This window comes from Dermochelys coriacea, chromosome 12, assembly GCF_009764565.3.
Source record: "Dermochelys coriacea isolate rDerCor1 chromosome 12, rDerCor1.pri.v4, whole genome shotgun sequence".
Lineage (NCBI taxonomy): Eukaryota > Metazoa > Chordata > Testudines > Dermochelyidae > Dermochelys > Dermochelys coriacea.
The window spans coordinates 3,771,352-3,790,940 of NC_050079.1; the positions used below are offsets into that span (position 1 = coordinate 3,771,352).

General features: G+C 52.1%; 1 protein-coding gene across 3 annotated transcripts; it reads left to right on the forward strand.

Annotated features, from left to right (window-relative positions):
* The first annotated feature begins 4,275 nt into the window (after positions 1 to 4,275).
* Positions 4,276 to 18,404, forward strand: ADGRG3 (adhesion G protein-coupled receptor G3). 3 transcript variants are annotated; one of them, XM_038368749.2, is made up of 13 exons: positions 4,290 to 4,469; positions 6,143 to 6,172; positions 8,078 to 8,258; positions 8,783 to 8,924; positions 10,990 to 11,136; positions 11,740 to 11,862; positions 11,940 to 11,979; positions 13,002 to 13,102; positions 13,815 to 13,927; positions 14,700 to 14,980; positions 15,470 to 15,563; positions 16,864 to 17,153; positions 17,925 to 18,404. In XM_038368749.2, exons 1-13 carry the CDS (start codon positions 4,400 to 4,402, stop codon positions 18,041 to 18,043), a joined length of 1,731 nt encoding a protein of 576 aa, XP_038224677.1. In that variant the 5' UTR covers positions 4,290 to 4,399; the 3' UTR covers positions 18,044 to 18,404. The 3 variants fall into 3 exon arrangements, with proteins under 3 accessions (XP_038224679.1, XP_043351010.1, XP_038224677.1); XM_038368751.2 differs by lacking the exon at positions 16,864 to 17,153 and having other exon boundaries at positions 4,276 to 4,469; XM_043495075.1 differs by lacking the exon at positions 11,740 to 11,862 and having other exon boundaries at positions 4,278 to 4,469.
* The last annotated feature ends 1,185 nt before the right edge of the window (positions 18,405 to 19,589 follow it).

Here is a 19,589-nt window from a genome sequence, read left to right on the forward strand (position 1 = left end):
TGGTGTCACATCTGATTTCTGCGTATTACAGCATTCCCACTCCACTGCAGTCTGTCACTGGGACTTTATTCTCTACTTGATCCCTGTTGTATTTTTAGGGAGAGATTTTCAACAGTGCACATGGCAGGTAGGCACTGAAAGGCAATGGGAATTAGGACCCAAGTTGTCAAAGAGATTTAGGCACCTCACTCCCAAAGATTTCCATGGGGCACCTTTGAGGAGCAAGGCCTGTGTAATCCCATCATGCCCAAGAGAACTGCCACAAACTCTTACGGTTCCCACGGTGTGGCATGGTTACCAGTGGGCTCCTCTTTCCTGAAGAGCTCGGCGTGCTTTCCAGCTCTTGAACTAAGCTTCACAACACTCCTGGGAGACCCATTTGCACAAGACGCTGGGGAGACTCAGGGGTTAAGCAAGTTGCCTATGTGGTAACAGAGCTTCCCAGCCCACGTCTTGGCCACAAGGCCGGTCTTCCTCCCAAGTACCAGAGCCTCCTCTCAATCGCCTTTACACAGCACTTGGAGAGTCATCACTGGCCCGACTGTAAATGCCAGGTACAAAATGCTGAGATCACCACAACGAACATGCTTCAGCGTGGAAAAGGCCAAGGGCTTCTCAATGAAAAAGAGGAACAACCCACGGTGGAAGAAAACGCACTCCGGGGTGACAGGATGTGTTATAAACATTTGTATTGCCACTTCTTTGGAGAGAGTTGCTCACGAGACAGCCCCATGAGTGATCCTAGCTACGTAGCAATAAAGCCACGTCTGCCCTCCCTGCCCAGACGTCTGTAGGAGGAAGAATGCGTAATGGGTGTATCTGGCCTATGCTTGGGCTCTTTTCATTCAATTCAATAAATTATGCGGGTCACCCCAGCCAAGTGCCAGTATGACCCTTAGGCCCCAGTCTGTAGCATCACAAACATCAGCAAAAAGTTAGGTCCAAAAAAGTTTTTACATGATTTTGCATCTGCCTCCCACTGGAGAGCCTCATTGTGCACATTCCCACACATAGGCCACTGTGCAGATGAAAGACAAATACGTGCATGTGTGTTTGTTAATGGCCAGGGCCTATTGGGGGCATGCAGAAGGCTGCCATCCCAGAAGAAATGATATATTACATTGCAGAGAGGTTGTGTGGTCGAGCGTCTAGTGTGCTGGGACTCGGAGGAGCTAGATTTGAGTCCCAGCTCTGCTGCTAAATGGCCTCAGGCAATGCACCTCTGTGCCTCAGTTTCCCCAGCTGTAACATGGGGACAATGATGCTGACCTCCTTTGCGATCCATGGATGAAAAGTGCGAGGTAAAATTGTGGTGTTCATGACTGGGAAATTGAGAGCGATCGTGCCATTATGCGCATACACACAGGGGCATAGTTAAGGTGATCCCTGCAGGTCTGCCATTACCGTTTCCCAGTATTTACGTGCTGAGCCCTGAAACTGTTGCGTTCTCTTCATATTCTTTCTGGTGAGCATTTAGCAAAGGCTCCACTGCGAACACTCACCCAGAAACGTGGCGGGGGAGTGGTCCTTCGCTGTTACCATCATTTCCTTCTTGCGCCAGTCTCCCAGGTACCACCTTGGCTCATGCCTGAGACTTATTAGTGGGATTCCCATGCCAGGCCCGGTACCAAGTGATTACGTTAATTAATTTATTAGCTTCACACACAACTGGCTTAGGAGGCTGAATTACAGCCCTGTGATTAAATGTGGAAAAATGTGTGGGTCATGCACAAACCGATTATTAATCTATATTGGTATTACTGTAGTGCATAGGAGGCCTTGTTATGGGCTCTCTGTGCTAAATGCTGTACAAACGCCAAATCGGGGTTCCTGCCCCACAGAGCTTACCCTCGGAGCTGAAAGTTGCATGCCCAGCTGCCTTGACTCACTTATTTCATGCAGGATCATGTTGCTTTGGCTGGTGTGGAATGAGCCCCAGCAGGTTCCAGCACATTGTCCCATAGCTGCCCGGGCTCTGTCAGTGCTCACCGGAGCGTCTCCGGTACAGCGAGGCACCATCACTGAGATGACACCCGGGGAGCAGAGCTGTTGTGCGGGTGTTGTTTTTTCCCCATTGCTACGTTTGTTTAGGGTTCTGGGTGCCAAAAACCATTGTGCTTGCTCCCACAAGGGGGCAGTTGTACACATGCACTCATGGGGTAATGGCACGTGCAAAAGGAAGATAAGATGAGCAGCTCCTACATCTGATTTACGTTGGCAGGCGTTCAGACCAATGGCGAATTACACAGTACAGAATCCTGGAACTGCAACAAACAGACACAACCACAACATCACCACCACCACACACACGCAAACAGGAAGAGCGGTCTATGCAAACATCTCCTGAACCTGGCTCGGGGTGCTAGAGCGAGCTCTGTGGTGCAAGCGTTCTTGAGCAAGGAGGCAGAAATACTCCAGCTGACTGTTGTTATGAAGGGGTGGGGCCATTGACTGGCAAATAAATACCGAGGGGCTTTCCACCGGAGGGAAACGTATGTATCCAAGCAACACAGAGAAGCGACAACTCAGCAAGTTTTGAACTAGGTGGGAAAAATTCTTTTAGCTTAAAAAGGGTTGTCTCATTCATGGCGGTGGGCCAAATGATTGGCATGCCAGTGTGTGTGAGGAATCTCTGAATGATCAAATGCCCCCCCGTCACTGTAGAGAACTGCACCCTCCCCCCCCACCAGATCACCCCCTTCCAGCATTGTGTGGGGCAGAAGCCTCAGTTTCCTTATCTACTCGTCTGCTGCTCCCTCCATTCTCCAACATTTTTCTCGGGGGCAGCGACTTAGGCTCCCAGCTTAGTCACCTACAGATCTACCCCTTCCAGGCCCTTGGGTCAAAGCAAGTCTTAAGCAACATACCCATAAACTCTTCCTTTTCCTCTAGGGAGATCTGCTAGGGACCCACCCCTGGATTTACCACCTTTATCTTTCACAGGGTGCCCTCTAGACGCCTGCTCTCTTTGCCTGTCCCCTTGCAACTGAGCAGGGCTCGTCTTTTCCAGCCGCTCCCTGGAATCCTATTTCCAGCCCCAGGTGTCTTCCTTTGGGCGAATTGGGCCTTCAGTAGCCCATTAGCCCCTTCCTGTCTTGCACAGAAGCTTGTAGGCTCCATTATCCTAGGTCCCTTGAATCTTGTTAGCTGCCTAAGCACTGAACCATATTTCCTCTCTAAAATCTGGCCTCATGTTTATTCCTAACCCTCCCTGATGCTCCAGGGATGGGAAAGGGTGAATAGACTCCAGTCCCCAGAGTTGATTTGCCCATGCTGCTCAAGGAATGGAAACCCACCGAGCCCACTGAGAGCTTTCCCTGCTTTTAATTCTGAATCCACGTTCCGTGGCCCATGAGCGGTCAGCTAGGCCAGTCTCTTTGCTCAGCTCTCAAGGGGTTCTGGGCCTGACATCATTACACTGTGGTGTGGAGGAGCTGGGAACTTGGGACTGACGGCACATGCAGCATTGCCAACTCTCATGCTGTTACGGCAAGTCTCAAGCTATTTGAGGTTGTTCTTAAAGCCCCAGCTCCTGGGGTCATGTGATTAGGTGACACTCTCCGCTTTCAATTTTTATTTTTGTAAAAGTTCCTTCCTCATGCTCAGGGTTGGGGGGAAGAGCTTGGAAATGTGCCCCCTGATGATGGGGACACCAAAATGCATAGAAAGGAACCCTGCATTTATTTTTCTTTGAGTGTCCTGAGTTTTAAGCCAACCTTATGATTTGGGGGAACTGACTCTTGATTTCTGATGGACTGGAGTTGGTATTCCTGCTTTTGTGAAGGGCTGTTGGAAAGGTACTTATATTCGGGGCTCACACATGGTCCTTCCAGCTTTCCAGCAAGAAGCCACAAGCGCTGGCCAGAAAATGTTGAGCCCATCACTTTCCTGGGCCGGGAGGCATAGGGGCATCATAGAGATGACAGCATCTGGGTGCTTGATGGGCTGGAATGCAAGGGGCGCATCTTCCCTAGGCGCTTCTAGCCCTCTGACCCACTGAGCAGCATTGACCTTAGACCCGAGGCAGAGGGCACGTTTACTGCCAGACACTTAGAAGAGAGGAGATTTAGGGGCTGAGATGGGATTGTGGCCCCCACAACAACAGGAGAGGAACCCTCAGAACCACCCCGAGATGGGTCAGGACTCAGGAAAGGAGAACCCCAGCTCTGAGCTTTGAGGCGAGCTATCTGTCACTCATCAGCCAGGAACCCTGTATCAGCGAGTCTGCTCTGTAAAGTTGCAGGAAGGATTGTGAAGTTTTCAGATAGGAAATGACACTTCCATTGCCTAATTTAAACCTCAGAGCAGAGGGCTGGCGACAGAGCCAGAGAGAGAGAGGAAGCAGGACGGGTGCAGAGAACCGTGTGGGTAGAAAGAAAAACTTACAAGAGAAAGAAGAATGGTGAATCTGCTGCACAGCATGAAATACTCCTTCATGGTGACAACCCTGAGCCTCCTGCCACTGCTGGGTGAGTAGAGGAGAAGATGCTAGTGGGGGAAAGCCACCCACTGTGTGTGTGTGTCACCTGCAGATGCTTTGGGTGCTTTCCTATGCTTTGGCCTCGTGCATCTGGGGCTTTGAGAAAGAAAAGGGAAAAGTGCCCCCCGCCCTTAACAAACTGTTTAACCACGGGACTGCAGTGCTGGTTTAACCAGTGGGACAGACACTTCCATTTGAAAGGCCAAAGTGATCTGCTGAAAGCTAGGAATGGCAAGAGAGATGATTTCCCATAAGCTTTTGAGCTATATGTTGCATTGCAGCCCGGTAGGGTCCTGCCCTCTGATCATGTGACCAAGTCTGGCTTTTTGGCTGACTGTAGTGCCAGTCCCCTGGTGTCCGATGGGGAGCGGCTGGTAGGGTGATTTTTGTGCTTCCTGCATTGTCGTGGGTAGGGCACGTTGGGAACCAACATCATGAGCATTCACCCAATCCAATGGAAAGGGGTCGCCTGCCACAGCCTGCTGTATGCTGGGTATACCGGCTACATCCCGGGAGGCCAGATCTGCTTTATTGCCGAATGATGCATGGGTGTCCAGAACAGCTCTGCTAGGCCGGCGGATGTCCCTGGAACATCACACATTAGCCAGAGCTGGGGGAATCCTGCCGGAAGTATCTATGCAAATATGCTCCAAAGATAATCTGAGCATTTGCTGTGGGCCGAGCCAGCACTCACTGCAGTCACTGGGCGTCTTTTCAGGGACTCCAAGTGGGGCAGGATCGAGCAAACATTCGCGCAACATTCAAGCAACTGACATGAACATGAAAATCTGTTAACCCTTGGAGCCCAGATGACCAGCCCAACGAATGCAATGTACTAATGTATTTTTTATGTGTATCATTCTCTCTTGACATAGCTAGACTCACAGAAATGTGGGGCTGGAAGGGCCCTGGAGAGCTCCAGCCCCCTGCTAATCTTCTGAGGTTTCTTAGCTATAAAAAACACTGTTTGATGCAGTTGTATTGAAACAGAGCCCTGGATTGAAAGGCACTAGAAATAACTGGGTAGCCCATGAGCTGCTACATCGCTTCAGACCAGCTGAGGATCTGGCCCTGTGGCAGTAGCATGCCCATGCTAGGTATTAGGGACAGTGATCTGCGATACGGATTATTACCTATTCCGTGGAATAGCGTCCTGTGTATCGTTAGGGTGCTGGCACACTGGGAACTGTAGGTCTGGCCAGGGTTTTGCTATTGGCATCTGTGCCATGCTGAAGATGTGCGTGAACTCAATGCGGGCGAGGAGATTCCCTCACAATCTGCGTGTGATTGGCCGTGCATGTGGCTGAGGCAAAGGGGTGATATTAAGGGACCCTCCACTGATGGTCTCGCCTCTCCTAGTCTTTCCTATTTCCTTCCCTACAGGGTCTTGACATTCTTGCCCTACGCACCCTGCTCCAGTGGCTCTAAGCCAATGGAAGGGAACCGATGGAGGGAGGGAGAGAGGTGGGGAAAGAAATGAAGGCGAGGAGGAGAGATAGGACAAGACAAACTGAGGCTGGCTCCAGCATCACGGGAGCGAGGAAGCGCTGAGTGATTCAATGGCTCTTCCGCTGGGTCTCATGCATTGTGGCGATGATCTTTTCCCTCCTCTGACGCCACTCACTGACCCTGGTGGTTTTGTCCATTTCCTTTTTGTTCCAGACTGCGTCAGAGGACAAGACAAGTGCCAGGGTGAGTCCCCTCCTCTGCTGAACCGGGCCGCGTGCTCTGGAGCTGGGCCGCAGGTGCAGATCCATGTTAGGCTTCCTTCGGCCTCTGCTTTCCATTTTCCTTCCTCCTCCAATGCGAGAGTGCCTTAAACAGCTACCCAACCCAGACCTCCTCCCCAACCCCGCACCCTCAGCTCCCATGACCCAACGAGCCAACCACCTTCTGTCTCTGTGATGCCACGAGGCACTGCCAGGGCTGGGCTGATGAGGGAGAGTAACCACAGCCCGAAGGCAGAGTAGACCTACCCCTGTTCAGACAGACTCCACTACATCCTGTGGGAGACAGGGCCACAGCCTCGTAGAGTGGCCTGAGGAAGGAGTCCCCTTAGGAGGCCCTCAGTCAATCCAGGCTGTGCTACTGATCTGCTGTGTGACGTGGGCAAGTAACTTCACCTCTGTTTCTCCGTTTCCCCATCTGCCAATGGTGATGAGACTAGTGACCCACCCTACCTCTCCCGGGTGCTGTAGGATTAATTATCCAATGTCTGTACAGGGCTAGGAAAATAGAAAACTAAGTACTGCCAGGAAAGTTCTCCTTCATATTCGGCCCACATTGCTATTGTCTCACTTTCACCCATTACTCCTGGTTATACCCCTTAGCCCACCCGAACAGTCCCTTAGCCCATCCTGGGCCCCGTTCCATCGGCTCACCCCAGATGATCCTAAAAGCCTGGGAGATGCTTTAATGCCTAGCTGTAGGCTGCTCCCACAGGTTTATTGGTAGAACCACATCCCATTCAGGGATTTACATCCAGGGAATTCAATCTGATCATTAACCAGGCCACTGCCACCAAACCTCCCTGGTGTGACATACCTGCTGCTCCATGGGCCTGGCGCAGCCTCCATGAAGTGCTGCCCTTCCCATGGGGGCTGACTTTCAGGTTCGTTTGGATCTGGATGTTTGGTTTAGACCCATCTCCGGCTAGAATCGCATGCACCATGGTCTGCCTTCATTTGCAAGAGCCCAAAAGCTGCTCTATATCAGGTCTTATGCTGAGCTGATTCTCTCTCTCTCCATTGCCAAGTTGCAATGCAATTAGATTGATCCCATGGGTCCAAGGCAAAAAGGATGAGAGCCCAGATCACTGGCTAGGAGTGAGGAAAGTCTGCTTGAAATAAGAGGAGATGCCGTTGCTGCAGGCAGAAGGTCAGGTAGGAAACCAGTTTCCAAACCTGAGCTCCCCCAGCAGCAAAAGTAGATCCCAGGGGAGGGCAGAGACAGTGTGTCTTGTGTTGCTCTCAAGAGTCTCTCCTTCCACCTGGCCAGCCATTGGGCTCTGCTGCTGTTCTGGCAGTCTCCTGAGCGAGCCAGATCCAGCCCTCCTCGAGAGCTGGCATGGGTGCCAAGGGGCGGAATCAAGAGGAAAATGGATGGCAGGATCCCCGCGGGAGGGAGAGAGACCGAAAGGAAGTCGGTGCAACTCCTTTGACATCAGGGGCGTTGCAGGTGTTCGCGCCGGGGTGAATCCAGCTCAGAGCATCTGGGCAGGTCAATCCAACACAGAGGGCAGGCTCTGATCGACCGTTAGATTCCTCTGGCCATGCAATGAAAGCTCGGCAAAGGGCTGCCAAGGCTCACAGATCGCACCCCGGCACAGCTAACCAGCCTCCCGCTGCTCCCCTGTAAGGTGCCCCAGTGCAGTCCCTCTGAGCCCCTGAAATAGCATTGTGGGGGGCCCTCGTGGTTCTTTTCTCGCCCATTAATTTCAGGCAGTCACAGCCTCCTGGAAACTTGTTGCTCACTTTCCTTTGTTCTTGGTAACCCTGGATTTCCAAATTGCTCCCCGCACATTCCCTGACAGCCAGAGGGTGAGCGGGATGTGGGATGACCTGGGAACACCCCCGCTGCTGTGATTGCCTCCCTCAGCTTTGCAGAAAGAAACCAGGGGGGACTCTGACCCCAGCTGCTGTGACATCGGCCTGACTGAAGGAGATTTGCCAGTACAGCTGGAGTCAGCCAAGAAAATCACAAGCATCTCTTCCTCGTGTGAGGAGCTGCTGCAGGAGAACAACACCTTCTGCAGCTGTGTGAGGGACAAGATCCACAGGTGCGAGGGCGCGCACAGGAGCGGGAAGGAGAGTGTCACCCGGGCAGGGCTCTGTTGGAGAAGGTCCCTCATGGCTAAGGGAGACGGGCAGGCCAGTGCTACAGCAGCCAACCCAGGATTCCCCCACATCCTGGCCCAGGAGGGAGGAACCTGGCCCAGAGGTCCCCCTCATTCCACCTCAGCAGGAAAGGGCTCATCCTCTGGACAGAGGGGGTCTATGCCAGAGTTTCCCCCAGCCCCACTCTAGGAGGGGTCTGTCAGTCCCAGAGTTTGCCTTGTGCTGAGGTGAAGAGTTTGTGACCTCCCACACTGGGAAGGGTTATTCCCATAGTCCACACCAGCTGGGCTCTTTTCTGGCTCTCTTCCCTGCTCCCCATTAGCTTAAATATGCCTAGGAAGCACTTCCCTTGCCTCAGCTTCCTGGGGATAGGACACTTAGTACATGGTGGCCATTTCCTGCCTGGCAGGAACAGCTGCACCATCCCCCTCCACCAGTTCTCAGCATGTCCCTCCTCCCGTTGCAGCTTCTGGCCTGACTTCGAGGCGTACCTCACCGGGAAGGATGTGAATGAGAGCGTCATAGATATAAAGAGGGCAAAGGCACGGGTCCAGAACGTGAGGACCTCCATCACCCACGATCTCGTCTTCACGCTCACGCCGAATGAGGTAGCAAACAGCTTCCTTCCAAAATGGCAGCATCTTCTCCTTCTGAGCAGGGGCGAAATAATTCATTGGGCCTCTAGCTTCTCAGTCAGACACCTCAGGGCCTGGGTGATAGCACGGGATGGCTGCACTACCAGAGTGCTGAAGGCAACCGCCATGTTGAGTTAACCCCTGCTAATGTACTGCAAGCCATGATGCAGCCAGGTGCTTCTTCAGAGCTCATGATTCCAGCTGCAATAGAGCTATGAAGAAAAGATCCTCTTGAAAACACCACTTGGAGAAGGTGGGGGATGCTGGCAGCTGTATCTTGCTATCTGTAGCTCTCACGTTCACCGCAATGGCTGCTGTGGGCCAAGTTAGTCGAGCAAATGTAGGGCACCGAGGTCCTCCTTATGTGCAATACTTCCTTCTTCTCACAGAGGTTATGCCCAGCCTGTGTGGCAACAGCTAGGTTGCAGTGTTTTCTAGTGGCTAGAGTGGAGAACTGAGCATCAGGACTCCTGGGTTCTAGGCCCAGATCTGCCACAGATGTTCTGAGTGACTTAGGATGAGTCACTTCCTGTTTCTGTCTTTTGTTTCCCCATCTCTGTAGTGGGTAGAATAATATTCACCTCACAGGGGCTTCATTAGTGTGTGTAAAGTGTTTGTGGATCCTGAGATGGAAGGTGTAACAATGCTGCACTTGGTGGGACGCTTCTGAGAATAGCAATTCAGGACAGATTGCTTAAATCAGGGCAATTACAGCCCACGGCTGGGGTTCCTTTGCACACCAAGGCCAGTCAAACAGAGAAGACTTCAGTTTTACCCCACTGGCTAACCACAAGCCACACAAGCAATTCCCTTAGACACTCCAGTTTCCCAGGTTTCAGAGTAGCAGCCGTGTTAGTATGTATCCGCAAAAAGAAAAGGAGGACTTGTGGCACCTTAGAGACTAACAAATTTATTTGAGCATAAGCTTTCGTGAGCTACAGCTCACTTTATCGGATGCACGAAAGCTTATGCTCAAATAAATTTGTTAGTCTCTAAGGTGCCACAAGTACTCCCTTTCTTTTTCCTGTTTCCCAGTATCACCACCAGTGCCACTCGTTATGGGGATGACTGGTTATGAAAACCAATATCCCAATAAAAGAAAAAAGGTTCTCTCGATCCCAAAGGACCAAGCTCCAGACCCAGGTCAATATACAAATTAGATCTTACCCACAAATCACGCTGTTGCCAATCCTTTAGAATCTAAAATCTAAAGGATTATTCATAAAAAGGAAAAAGATATAGATGAGAGCTAGCATTGGTTAAATGGAATCAGTGAGATACAGTAATGGCCAAGTTCTTGGTTCAGGCTTGCAGCAATGATGGAATAAACTGCAGGTTCAAATCAAGTCTCTGGAGAACATCCACAGCTGGGATGGGTCATTCAGTCCTTTGGTCAGAGCTTCAGTTTGTAGCAAAGTCCCTCCAGAAGTAAGGAGCAGGACTGAAGACAACATGGAAATGAGGCAGCTGCCTTTTATAGTCTCTTCCAGGTGTAAGAACCCCTCTTTGTTCTTACTGTGGAAAATTATAGCAAAATGGAGTTTGGAGTCACATGGGCAAGTCATATGTCCATGCATGACTCCATTATTTATAGGTGGCAGCCATTGCTCACCTGCTATCTTGAACATCCCCAGGAAGACTTCTTATGTGGATTGGAGTCTCCCAAGGTTTATCATCAGTTAAGTGTTTCTTGATTGGGCAATTAACTTGAAAATTCCTTTCTCAAGAAGCTGACCAAATGCTTTACTAAGGCTACCTCAGAATCAAAACACATTGATATAAAAGTACATAGCCAATAACTTCAACTACAAAAATGATACACACATTCAGACAGCATAATTATAATTAGCAAATCATAACCTTTCCATAGACACCTCACACGACACCCTTTGTACAATATTTGCTGCAAATATATAACAGTGGTTGCAACAATGATTTATATGGTCACAGGTTATGTCAGTAACGTCAAAGAAGGTGCTCTAGAAGAACAAGGCATTGTTAGCAAATAATAATCCACTATTAATGGTCCATGGTGTAGGTCCCCAAGGAGCTAGACACAAGTGTGAAGGGGAACGTGAGCAACGTAAAACTCCCCAGGGGACTATTTCGGTCCATTCACAATGAGACAGACTACGTCAAAGTGGCAGTGCTGGTGCTCGACATTGGACAAGTGGGCCTGTTTAAGGTACGTGTTGCTGTAACAGTCAGAGTAGAGATTCAGCTGATCTCTTAGCCATCCTGCCTCTGGCCCTGAGCAATCCCTGATTCTCCAGAGGAAGGTGAACGCCCCCATCATGCATCTCACTGACCAGGCGGTGTTGAATAGGGAGGGGTTGGCTATGGCGGGGATCAGATTATGCCTGGCAGCACGAGGGTACATTCTCCTTATGAAGTAGACACTGATCCATGACAGCCACTACTTGATTCCACAGCTGATGCGGAGAGGTATAAAGGCCAGGTGACTGAATTAACTCCTTTGTGGCCATACAGAGTCTTACAGGACCCATGGCAGCGCAAGGGCTGCATTGTGATGCTGCACCTGTCGGTGGGTCAGCAGCAGCAGCAGGGAAACAAGCCTAGGATTGCTGGCTCTAAAGGCATGAACCTCGACTACCTGAGCTAAAGGATCCAGCCCTGTTAGACAAGAGGGCTCATCAACCACTGAGTCTCCACTAGAGAGAGACAGAGCACTGCACTAAGTGGGTACGGGTTCTACTACCCTTGTGAGCTTGAGGTCCTTAAGCGTACAGACTAACTGTGGCCATGGAACTATGCCAATGTCCCGCAGGACCCTGACCAGACAGGCACCATGCTAGACAACGTCATGGTCAGTGTGAAAGTGGGAGGCAGGCAAATCACTGGACTCAATGACTGTGTAGAACTCACCTTCTCCCACGGACTACTGCCCCAGGTAAGCCAGCACTCCCCTCCCCTCTCCTCCTCACCGAGGGAGGCCACCCTGCTCACTAACCCACGCTGTCTTTGCAGAACATGGCCCGACAGTGCGTCTTCTGGGACACCAAGAAAGGTACGTGAGGTGGAGGGCCTCGACAGGACTGAGAATAAACACTAGCTTCACCCAGAGAGTGCAGGCAGCCCCTGGCACAGCCCAGAGAGGCTCGAGACGAGAGCAGGAAAAGTCTTGCAGAGACAAGCCATGCATCCAGAAAGGACTGTACCTCGGGCCTACCAGGGTGGGACTAGATCCGCGGGACCCTGCCGCCCTGCCAACCTCTTTGTGCTGAGAGCTAGCAGCAGTGGGGCAGCGCCAGTCTGCCTCTTCACCTCTGTGGAGCGCCTGCCCCCTCCAGCGCCGAGGCCTTGTCTGGAAGGCGACACGGACACCGTTGGGCGCCGGCGCTCACTCAGAATTGGTTGGGCTGCGGTTGCTTGACGTGTTTGGCTTTTTGTGTGTGTTTAACTGCAATTGCTCACAAATTTGAAGTGCCCAGTCCTGGGTCCGTTCCTGTTCAATGGCGTGGGGGCAGGCCCTAAGGCAGGTAGGAGCCACTAGAGCCAACATATTGTTAGAATAATCCCTAGAGAGGCCTCTGGTGAGCAGACCTCAGAATTTATCTGTAGCCAGGTGAGCGATACAGGAACCTGCACAGAAATACCAGCCCATGTACATGGATCTAATGGGCTCCTCCCCTCCTCATCTCTGCCTCAAGATGTATTTCACATTTAATAACTTAATGTCCAGGCTCTGGTTGTGCCAGAAGCTGTCACATGGTATATGTCCTTTGTTCTCATAGGCTAGACAGACACCAACCTATATATGTATATGTCCCCCAACAGTATCGCATCTGAGCCCATACCATGGTCTTTGCAAGCCATGACAGATGAGGCCTTCATCTCACCCCATGTCCTTTCCTTTACCATACCCTCCCCAAACTGGAGGCTTTACACTGTCGCCTCAAGCTGCGCTTTGAGGTCTCCAGGGCACTCACAGGGCCATTCAGCTTCCGTTTCTCATTGGTGGCTATGCGCAGCGAGGATTGAGGATGTGCTTGGTTTCCACTCCGTGGTTTCTCCATGTGACTTTTGCAGGCAGGCGCGGAGGATGGAACACATCTGGCTGCCTCACCGAACTCAGAGACAGGGAGACCATGTGCTGCTGTGATCACCTGACCTTCTTCACCCTCTTAATGGTATCACGTATATTCTGCACCTACTGCTTTTACATTGGCTTCTGCTGCCTGCTCCATCCTGAGCTCCAGAGGCCAGGTCCAATCTGCGCTGGAGCTGTTCCATATATGAACTGGCATGATGGCTGTACATTTACACCTCATCTGAGGCCTGTAGAAAGTCAGCCCGGCGCCAGTGACAAAGCTGAGCTCCACTTCTCCTAGCCCCTGGTCTCTAATCAGCAACAAACCCAATCCAACACCTTCAGTGGCTGGATGGCGGAGGGGGACATTCTCCAGCTAAGCATCTGGCCTGCAATACCAAAGCAGAGAGACTTAAATTCTCTTCTCCCAGTTTGAGGTGCTGCCCAGCCTTTACTGTCCATTGCAACCATAGCTAATCCCCGCTCATCCTTCGCCCATCTTTACAGGACATGGCAGGAGTGACTGGTCTGCTCAGAATCACATCTCTCCTTTTGTGCTGCACTTAGCCGGGTAGCCTGACTAGCTCTCTCACACTCCACTCCCCTTCTCCTCACCCAGGGGCATTCCAAGCTGGACCTGCACCAGCAGCCCTCCCTTTAATTCCCACCCCAACCCTGCCCAGAAGGTCAGCATTGCCGTCCCCGCTTCTCCAACAGGTTGTTAAGCTGCCCATGTTCTCGCATCCTCTGCTGACTGCTGTCGCACCAGCCCGCACCTGTGGTAACCCAGCGCCTGTGTGTGTGTTTGACAGAATCCGTCCCTAGACAATGCCACAGCCCAGATGTTATTTACTATCGCAGATGTCGGCTGCGGGATTTCTGTGGTCTTCTCAGCCCTCACCATCAGCCTGTACTTTGCTCTAAGGTAGGACGCTTCCAGCTTCTCTCTCGGGCTCTCTCTGAATGTTCCTGGCATCCCCACCCGCCCTATACAGCCCTCCCGCTGGAGCCTGGAACTGGGCGAACGCAGAGTCTATGGGCCAAGCTCAGCCCTAGTGCAAACTGGTGCAGTTCCAGTGACTTCACTGGTTGTACCATCTGCTTACACCAGGGCTGAGACTGGCCCCAAATCCCCCCCGAGTCAAAGGGAAGGGAAGCAAGAACCATCCATGGTCCGGCGTTCCTGAGGCATCCCTCGTGCCGCAGTCACCCCATTGCAAGGGGCAGCCTCTGAGTGTCTCATTTGTTCCCTTTTCTGCCAGTCACTTGGCTTGCAGTAGGGCCCAGAGGTCACAACCAGGGACTAGGGTGCTGTCGTGTTGGTCTCCATGCACACAAATACCAACAACAAAAGAGTCCCTGCCCCAAAGGGCTTCCAGTCTCCTCCCCCTCATCCTCTCTTCCCCCAGCCGGGTCCTTTGTTTTCCCCTGGGTCGTGCCACGTCTCTCTCTGCTCTGTTTCATTAGGAAGTTCTGGCGTTAATGTGTCTCTCTCTCTCTCCATGGTGGGAGAGATTAAATCAACAACCCACATTCATGGGCCTATCTCGCCCCCAGAGAAGGATGAGAGTAACCGCTCCTTGATTTCCCAAGAGGCAGCGGGGAATTGGAGCTCTGAGAGCAGTGATGCTCTCTGATGGGTGTCACTCTTTTCGTGAGCTGTCTTGGGTTTTCATTGAGCCTCATTTTGCTTTCAGGTTGGCTTACAAAATATTCAAGTCCAATGACACGGCCAAGATCCACGTGAACCTTACGAGCAGCCTGCTCCTCCTGAACCTGGCCTATCTGCTGAACAGACGGATCTTCAGCCTGGGCCATATAGGGCTATGCAAGGGCATCGGAGGCTTCACCCACTACTCCCTGCTCTGCTGTTTCACCTGGATGGCCATTGAGGCCTTTCAACTCTACCTGTTGGTCATCAAAGTCACCAACATCTACACGCAGCACTACATGGTGAAGCTGTCCCTCATCGGCTGGGGTAGGCTGCATCTCCCCCAGGTTGCTAGGGGCTGGATTGTCAGGCTCAATGGTGGGCTCCCTAGCCATGGAGAGCTTAGGGTCAGCTCTTAAAGGGACACAGCCAACCTGTTTGGGACCAAAGTCTGACCTCCCTTAGTAAGAAGGTTAGATCCTCTGGATTTTAAATATCTACCTTTATCAGAGATCAATCCCCCCACCCTTGGGGTGGGGCACAGCAGCGGTTCACAAGGCACAGCAACACTGCTGGGAGTACAGGAGAAGGAGACCAGAGCCCACCCAACCTAAGTCTCCAAATGATATCACAGCTCCGCAAAATGGCTTCTTAAAACAGTTTGTGTCCGCTGAGATTTGCCTGTTGTCTCAGACCACGCCTGGACCTAGGCGTAGATGGACAAGAGGTCAGAGCATTTAGAAACAGAAAGGAAAAAAAAGCCACCCATCTCCCCCTTCCTCAGGCATTCACGGACCCCTCCCTTTGCTTTTTCAGGCTTCCCTGCTCTCGTGGTCACCATCACAGGCAGCATGAACAGCTATGGAAAACACACCATTATGGATATGGCCAACCGGACCACCGTCGACCTGTAAGTTGCACCCTGACTCCTGGCTCTCGGTGGTGTGGATTAGCTATGTCTTGGCTTGGGCAAAGCAAGCCCGCTCCTATTTCTTTGCTGTCTTAGAAAGGAAACTGGACCCATCTTTTCTTTGCTCTTCAGCTTTGCCCTCTGTTCAAGGTTAAGCACTAAAAGCTTGCTGCAGCGGTGTTAACAAGCCCACCCCATTCACTGCAAGGCAGCCCTTGTATAGCTCCAGAGTTGGCAGGTATAAGAGGCCAGGGGAAGCTAAGCCTCCCCAAACAGACAGCCCACCGCCTTTGGAGCGCACTGCCGTTGAAATGGTGGGTGTCCCAGCTGTAGCCTGGCCTGTGCTCCATCCCAAGGCCCCGCTCCCACTCGTCCTCTTCCCCCACGGCTCTGCCTCTTCCCGTCCCAGCTCTGCCCGTATGGGGGCCTCGCAATACAGGGTGAAGAGGTACGCGCAAGCAGTGAGTGGGCAGCCAGTGAGTAGCGGGTGGGGGGGGCTTCGGGGAGGGGGCTTAGCAGGGCCAGAGGCGGAGCATGGGTGGAGCTTCAGGAGAAGGCAGCTGAGTAGGGGTGGGCCTCAGGGTCCACGGTCCAGGCACGTGCAGCCTCCCCACATGGAGGACTCACGCACCCCCCATGCATAGCGCTACGCCCAGACTGTGCCCCAGCTGTGACATGGGGACACCACCCGCTGTAGAAGTGAAAGGGGAAGACTCAGGGCCCAGTTGTGTCTTCCTTGGGCAGCCATGGCTCCTACAGACCTCAGCAGGGAATTGGGGCAAACAAGGAAAGCAAAATCTGGCCTTCAGCATCCATGCTCCAGCTTGCTCCTGGCAGGATCATATGGTCTAGGGATGGGAGTGGAGGCCATTCCTAGAGCTTGGCTGCTCCACCCCACAGGAAGCCTTTGTTTAAAAGGATTGCTTGCCCTATCCCCGTACACACCATTGCCACATGTGTTCAGGCTTCGCTGACTGCTGCTGTGCTCGCTGGAGTTCCCGAGGTGAGAGAGGGGGAAGAACGTCACTGCCCAACATCACAGACCAGGGGCGCGCTAGCACCGGGGCATTCCCGCCCACAGACCCTGTCAACCTTCTACCCGCACCCTCCTTCTGAAAGCACCTGGCCCTGCCTTCTAGGAAGGACTCTCTGAAGAGGGGTCCCCATGCTTGGAGAGCCATGTGCGCCGATCCATACAGGAGCAATTTCTTGGGGTGCTGCCCCATTCCATTGTCTGCCACCCACCGCAGCTCTGACAACTTATACCCGCCGTCCAGGCTCACTGTGTGGTCCCTTGCAGGTGCTGGATAGACTCCGCTCACTTGGTGGTCCATTACGTCACCAACTGCAGCTACTTCGGCCTGATCCTCCTCTTCAACACCCTGGTCCTCGTGGTCGTAGCCTGGAAGCTGTTCAGCCTGCAGCGGGCCACAGCGGGGAAGGAGGAGAAAATAGAGGCCTGGAAGGGGGGCCTCACAGTGCTAGGCCTCTCCTGCCTGCTGGGAGCCACATGGGGGCTGGCCTTCTTCACCTACGGCGCCATGTCCGTGCCTGCAGTGTACCTCTTCACAGTACTGAACTCTCTCCAAGGTCAGGGCATAGCTGCCAGCTAAAGCACAAAGCCAGGCGGCACTGCATACCAATGGTGCCCAGGCATTGCCGAGCGGCTACGCTGGCAACTCACCCCAGGCTGGAGGGCCACAGCTGTGGCTTAGAGTGGACCAGATCACAGCTGCCCTCCCCGTTAATACAGAGATGTGACCCACTAGCACTATAGGTCCCAAAGAACAGTGCTACATCCTGAACTGAATGGAAAGCCATTCGGACCTCTTGTAGCTAGAGCAGTGCATGCTGGGACCTCTCTGCAGGCCACGCTTCCCTGTTAAAGAGGAAGGCAGTTCTGGGGGGCCAGGCCCAACTGCAGCGTTCTGAGGAGCACAGAGCTAAAGAGCTGCCTGCCCCAGGAGTGAGGGATGTAGCTCTCAGGGGGTGGGAGGGATGGCACGCAGGTGGCTACCGCCCCACCTGCACTCTCCCCCTGCAAGAGTTTACTCTTCAGAATCCCCCCCTTTAGCGAGAGATGGAACATTAACAGCGGCTCAGCTAGGGCAAGTGAGTTTAGGAGCTTCCTTCAGCTTCACCTCGGAGGTCCATGGGCTTGTTGAGGCAGCAGGAGACAGGTGGCATTCCCCCTGGAACGGTGTATGAGACAATCTCTGCTTTCACCTGTGCATACTAAGAGCTAATGAGGCTAGGTTCAAACTTGTGCTGCTAAAGGTACCTGGGCCATTAGCCATAGTGTTCGCCAGCCGGACAGATTCCAACGTTTCCACCCTGACCGAGGCCATTCTGTCTCCACAGGTCTCTTCATATTCATCTGGTTCACTGTCCTCTACTATCCAAAGAAAGGTGCAACCACATCCTCCTCCAGCAGTGGCAAGAATGGGAAAGTCATCACCGCTTCCCACAGCTACCTGTAGACCCAGCTTCTCTTCCAGGCAAAGGGGGGGCTAGTTCAGAGGAATTTGCCCAGTCCACATAGCTCCCTCAATGAGCGGAGAGGGATGGGCAGGGCGCTAGCAAGCTGGAGAGCCGTGCTTAGGCTTGCTTGGCAAGCACAATCATGCTGTAGATGAGCCCCTTTCTGTGCTCCTTCCCATGGTGGGGTGGGGGAGAGGAGTTTTGTCTAGCAGTCAGAGCAGGGAACTGGAAGTAAGTGGCCTGCATTCTGTGCCTTGTTCTGAACCTGATGCACTGCATGAGGATCAGAATAATACCTTCCTTACAGATGGGTGAACCGTGGCACAGAGGAGTCAAGTTATTTGCCGAAGGCTACCAGCTGTGGCTCAGTTTACCCCACTGTGAAATTGATTTGCCATAAGAGAAACTCTTCATGGATGCCAACTTCTCTGTCTGATTAAGGGGCCTTAGTTACCTGAAGACAGAGCCTAGAGCACCTGGCATCTCACCTATTTCAGCTAGAGCACTTCAGCTAATGTCCCTGCAGATCATCACAGCTTTCTTGTGGGCTCACAACTGCCCCTTGCTCACTTAGGTCAAGATCTGCAAAGGTATTTAAGCACCTTACTCCCATTGGATTTTTTTTCTAAAGAGCTCCCTCTTGAGAGAGAGAAGAGGAATGAAATCTGAATGGAGACTTCTAGGCTAGAGCTTGAATCCATCAAGCTTATTAGAAGCCCCAGTTTTGCCCCTTTAGTTAAGGCAGAAGAGGACCAGGGGTTAGGAATCGAGCTAGCAGGAAAATCTTTAAGTGCAGCAGGACAGGGGTGAAACCTGAGAGTCCCTACAGGTTCATGGATGGAGTTTAACTGAGCTGCAGCATAGTCAGATAGGAGGATTCCATCCCCCCTTTTGCAGGAGTCTCTCTTGCTATATAGTAATGGGGAATAAGTTGGCTCCTGGGAACAATTCCTATTTAGCAGAGTCCAATAAATACAGATAGGTAGAATGGTACACACATCTCTCAGAGCTGCAGAGGCTTGATGGGCTGACTTACTTCTCTCTCCCCCCCCTCCCCCTCCCATCCCCCTGGAGTCAAAAAAGCAGCTCTTCCATTTATCAGTGGGAACTCCATAATGCACTAGGCCATTCTATCAAAACTCCTGTACCTATTTCTAATCCATAGCATGGCACATGTACAACTGAGGACTTTTGAATAAATAGTGAATTAATACACCCTGCATAATGAGATTATTCCCTCCTGACACCACTGGGAACCTCCAGGGTATGACACTGAACACAATCAGGTTTCAGAGTAGCAGCCGTGTTAGTCTGTATTCGCAGAAAGAAAAGGAGGACTTATGGCACCTTAGAGACTAACACATTTATTTGAGCATAAGCTTTTGTGAGCATCTGATGAAGTGAGCTGTAGCTCATGAAAGCTTATGCTCAAATAAATTTGTTAGTCTCCAAGGTGCCACAAGTCCTCCTTTTCTTCTTCCCATAAGTGTTTCCATTCAGCAAGTGCCTTGGGGAACCAACACTTGCAGCTCACTGTTTCAGTGG

Bases quoted from the DNA above. Each gene is read 5' to 3' on its own strand.
- ADGRG3 (XM_038368749.2), top strand. From the start codon at position 4,400: ATGGTGAATCTGCTGCACAGCATGAAATACTCCTTCATGGTGACAACC. The intron at 8,925-10,989 runs GTAGCAAACAGC...TCCATGGTGTAG, and splicing joins TCACGCTCACGCCGAATGAG to GTCCCCAAGGAGCTAGACAC. The intron at 11,863-11,939 runs GTAAGCCAGCAC...CTGTCTTTGCAG, and splicing joins CCCACGGACTACTGCCCCAG to AACATGGCCCGACAGTGCGT.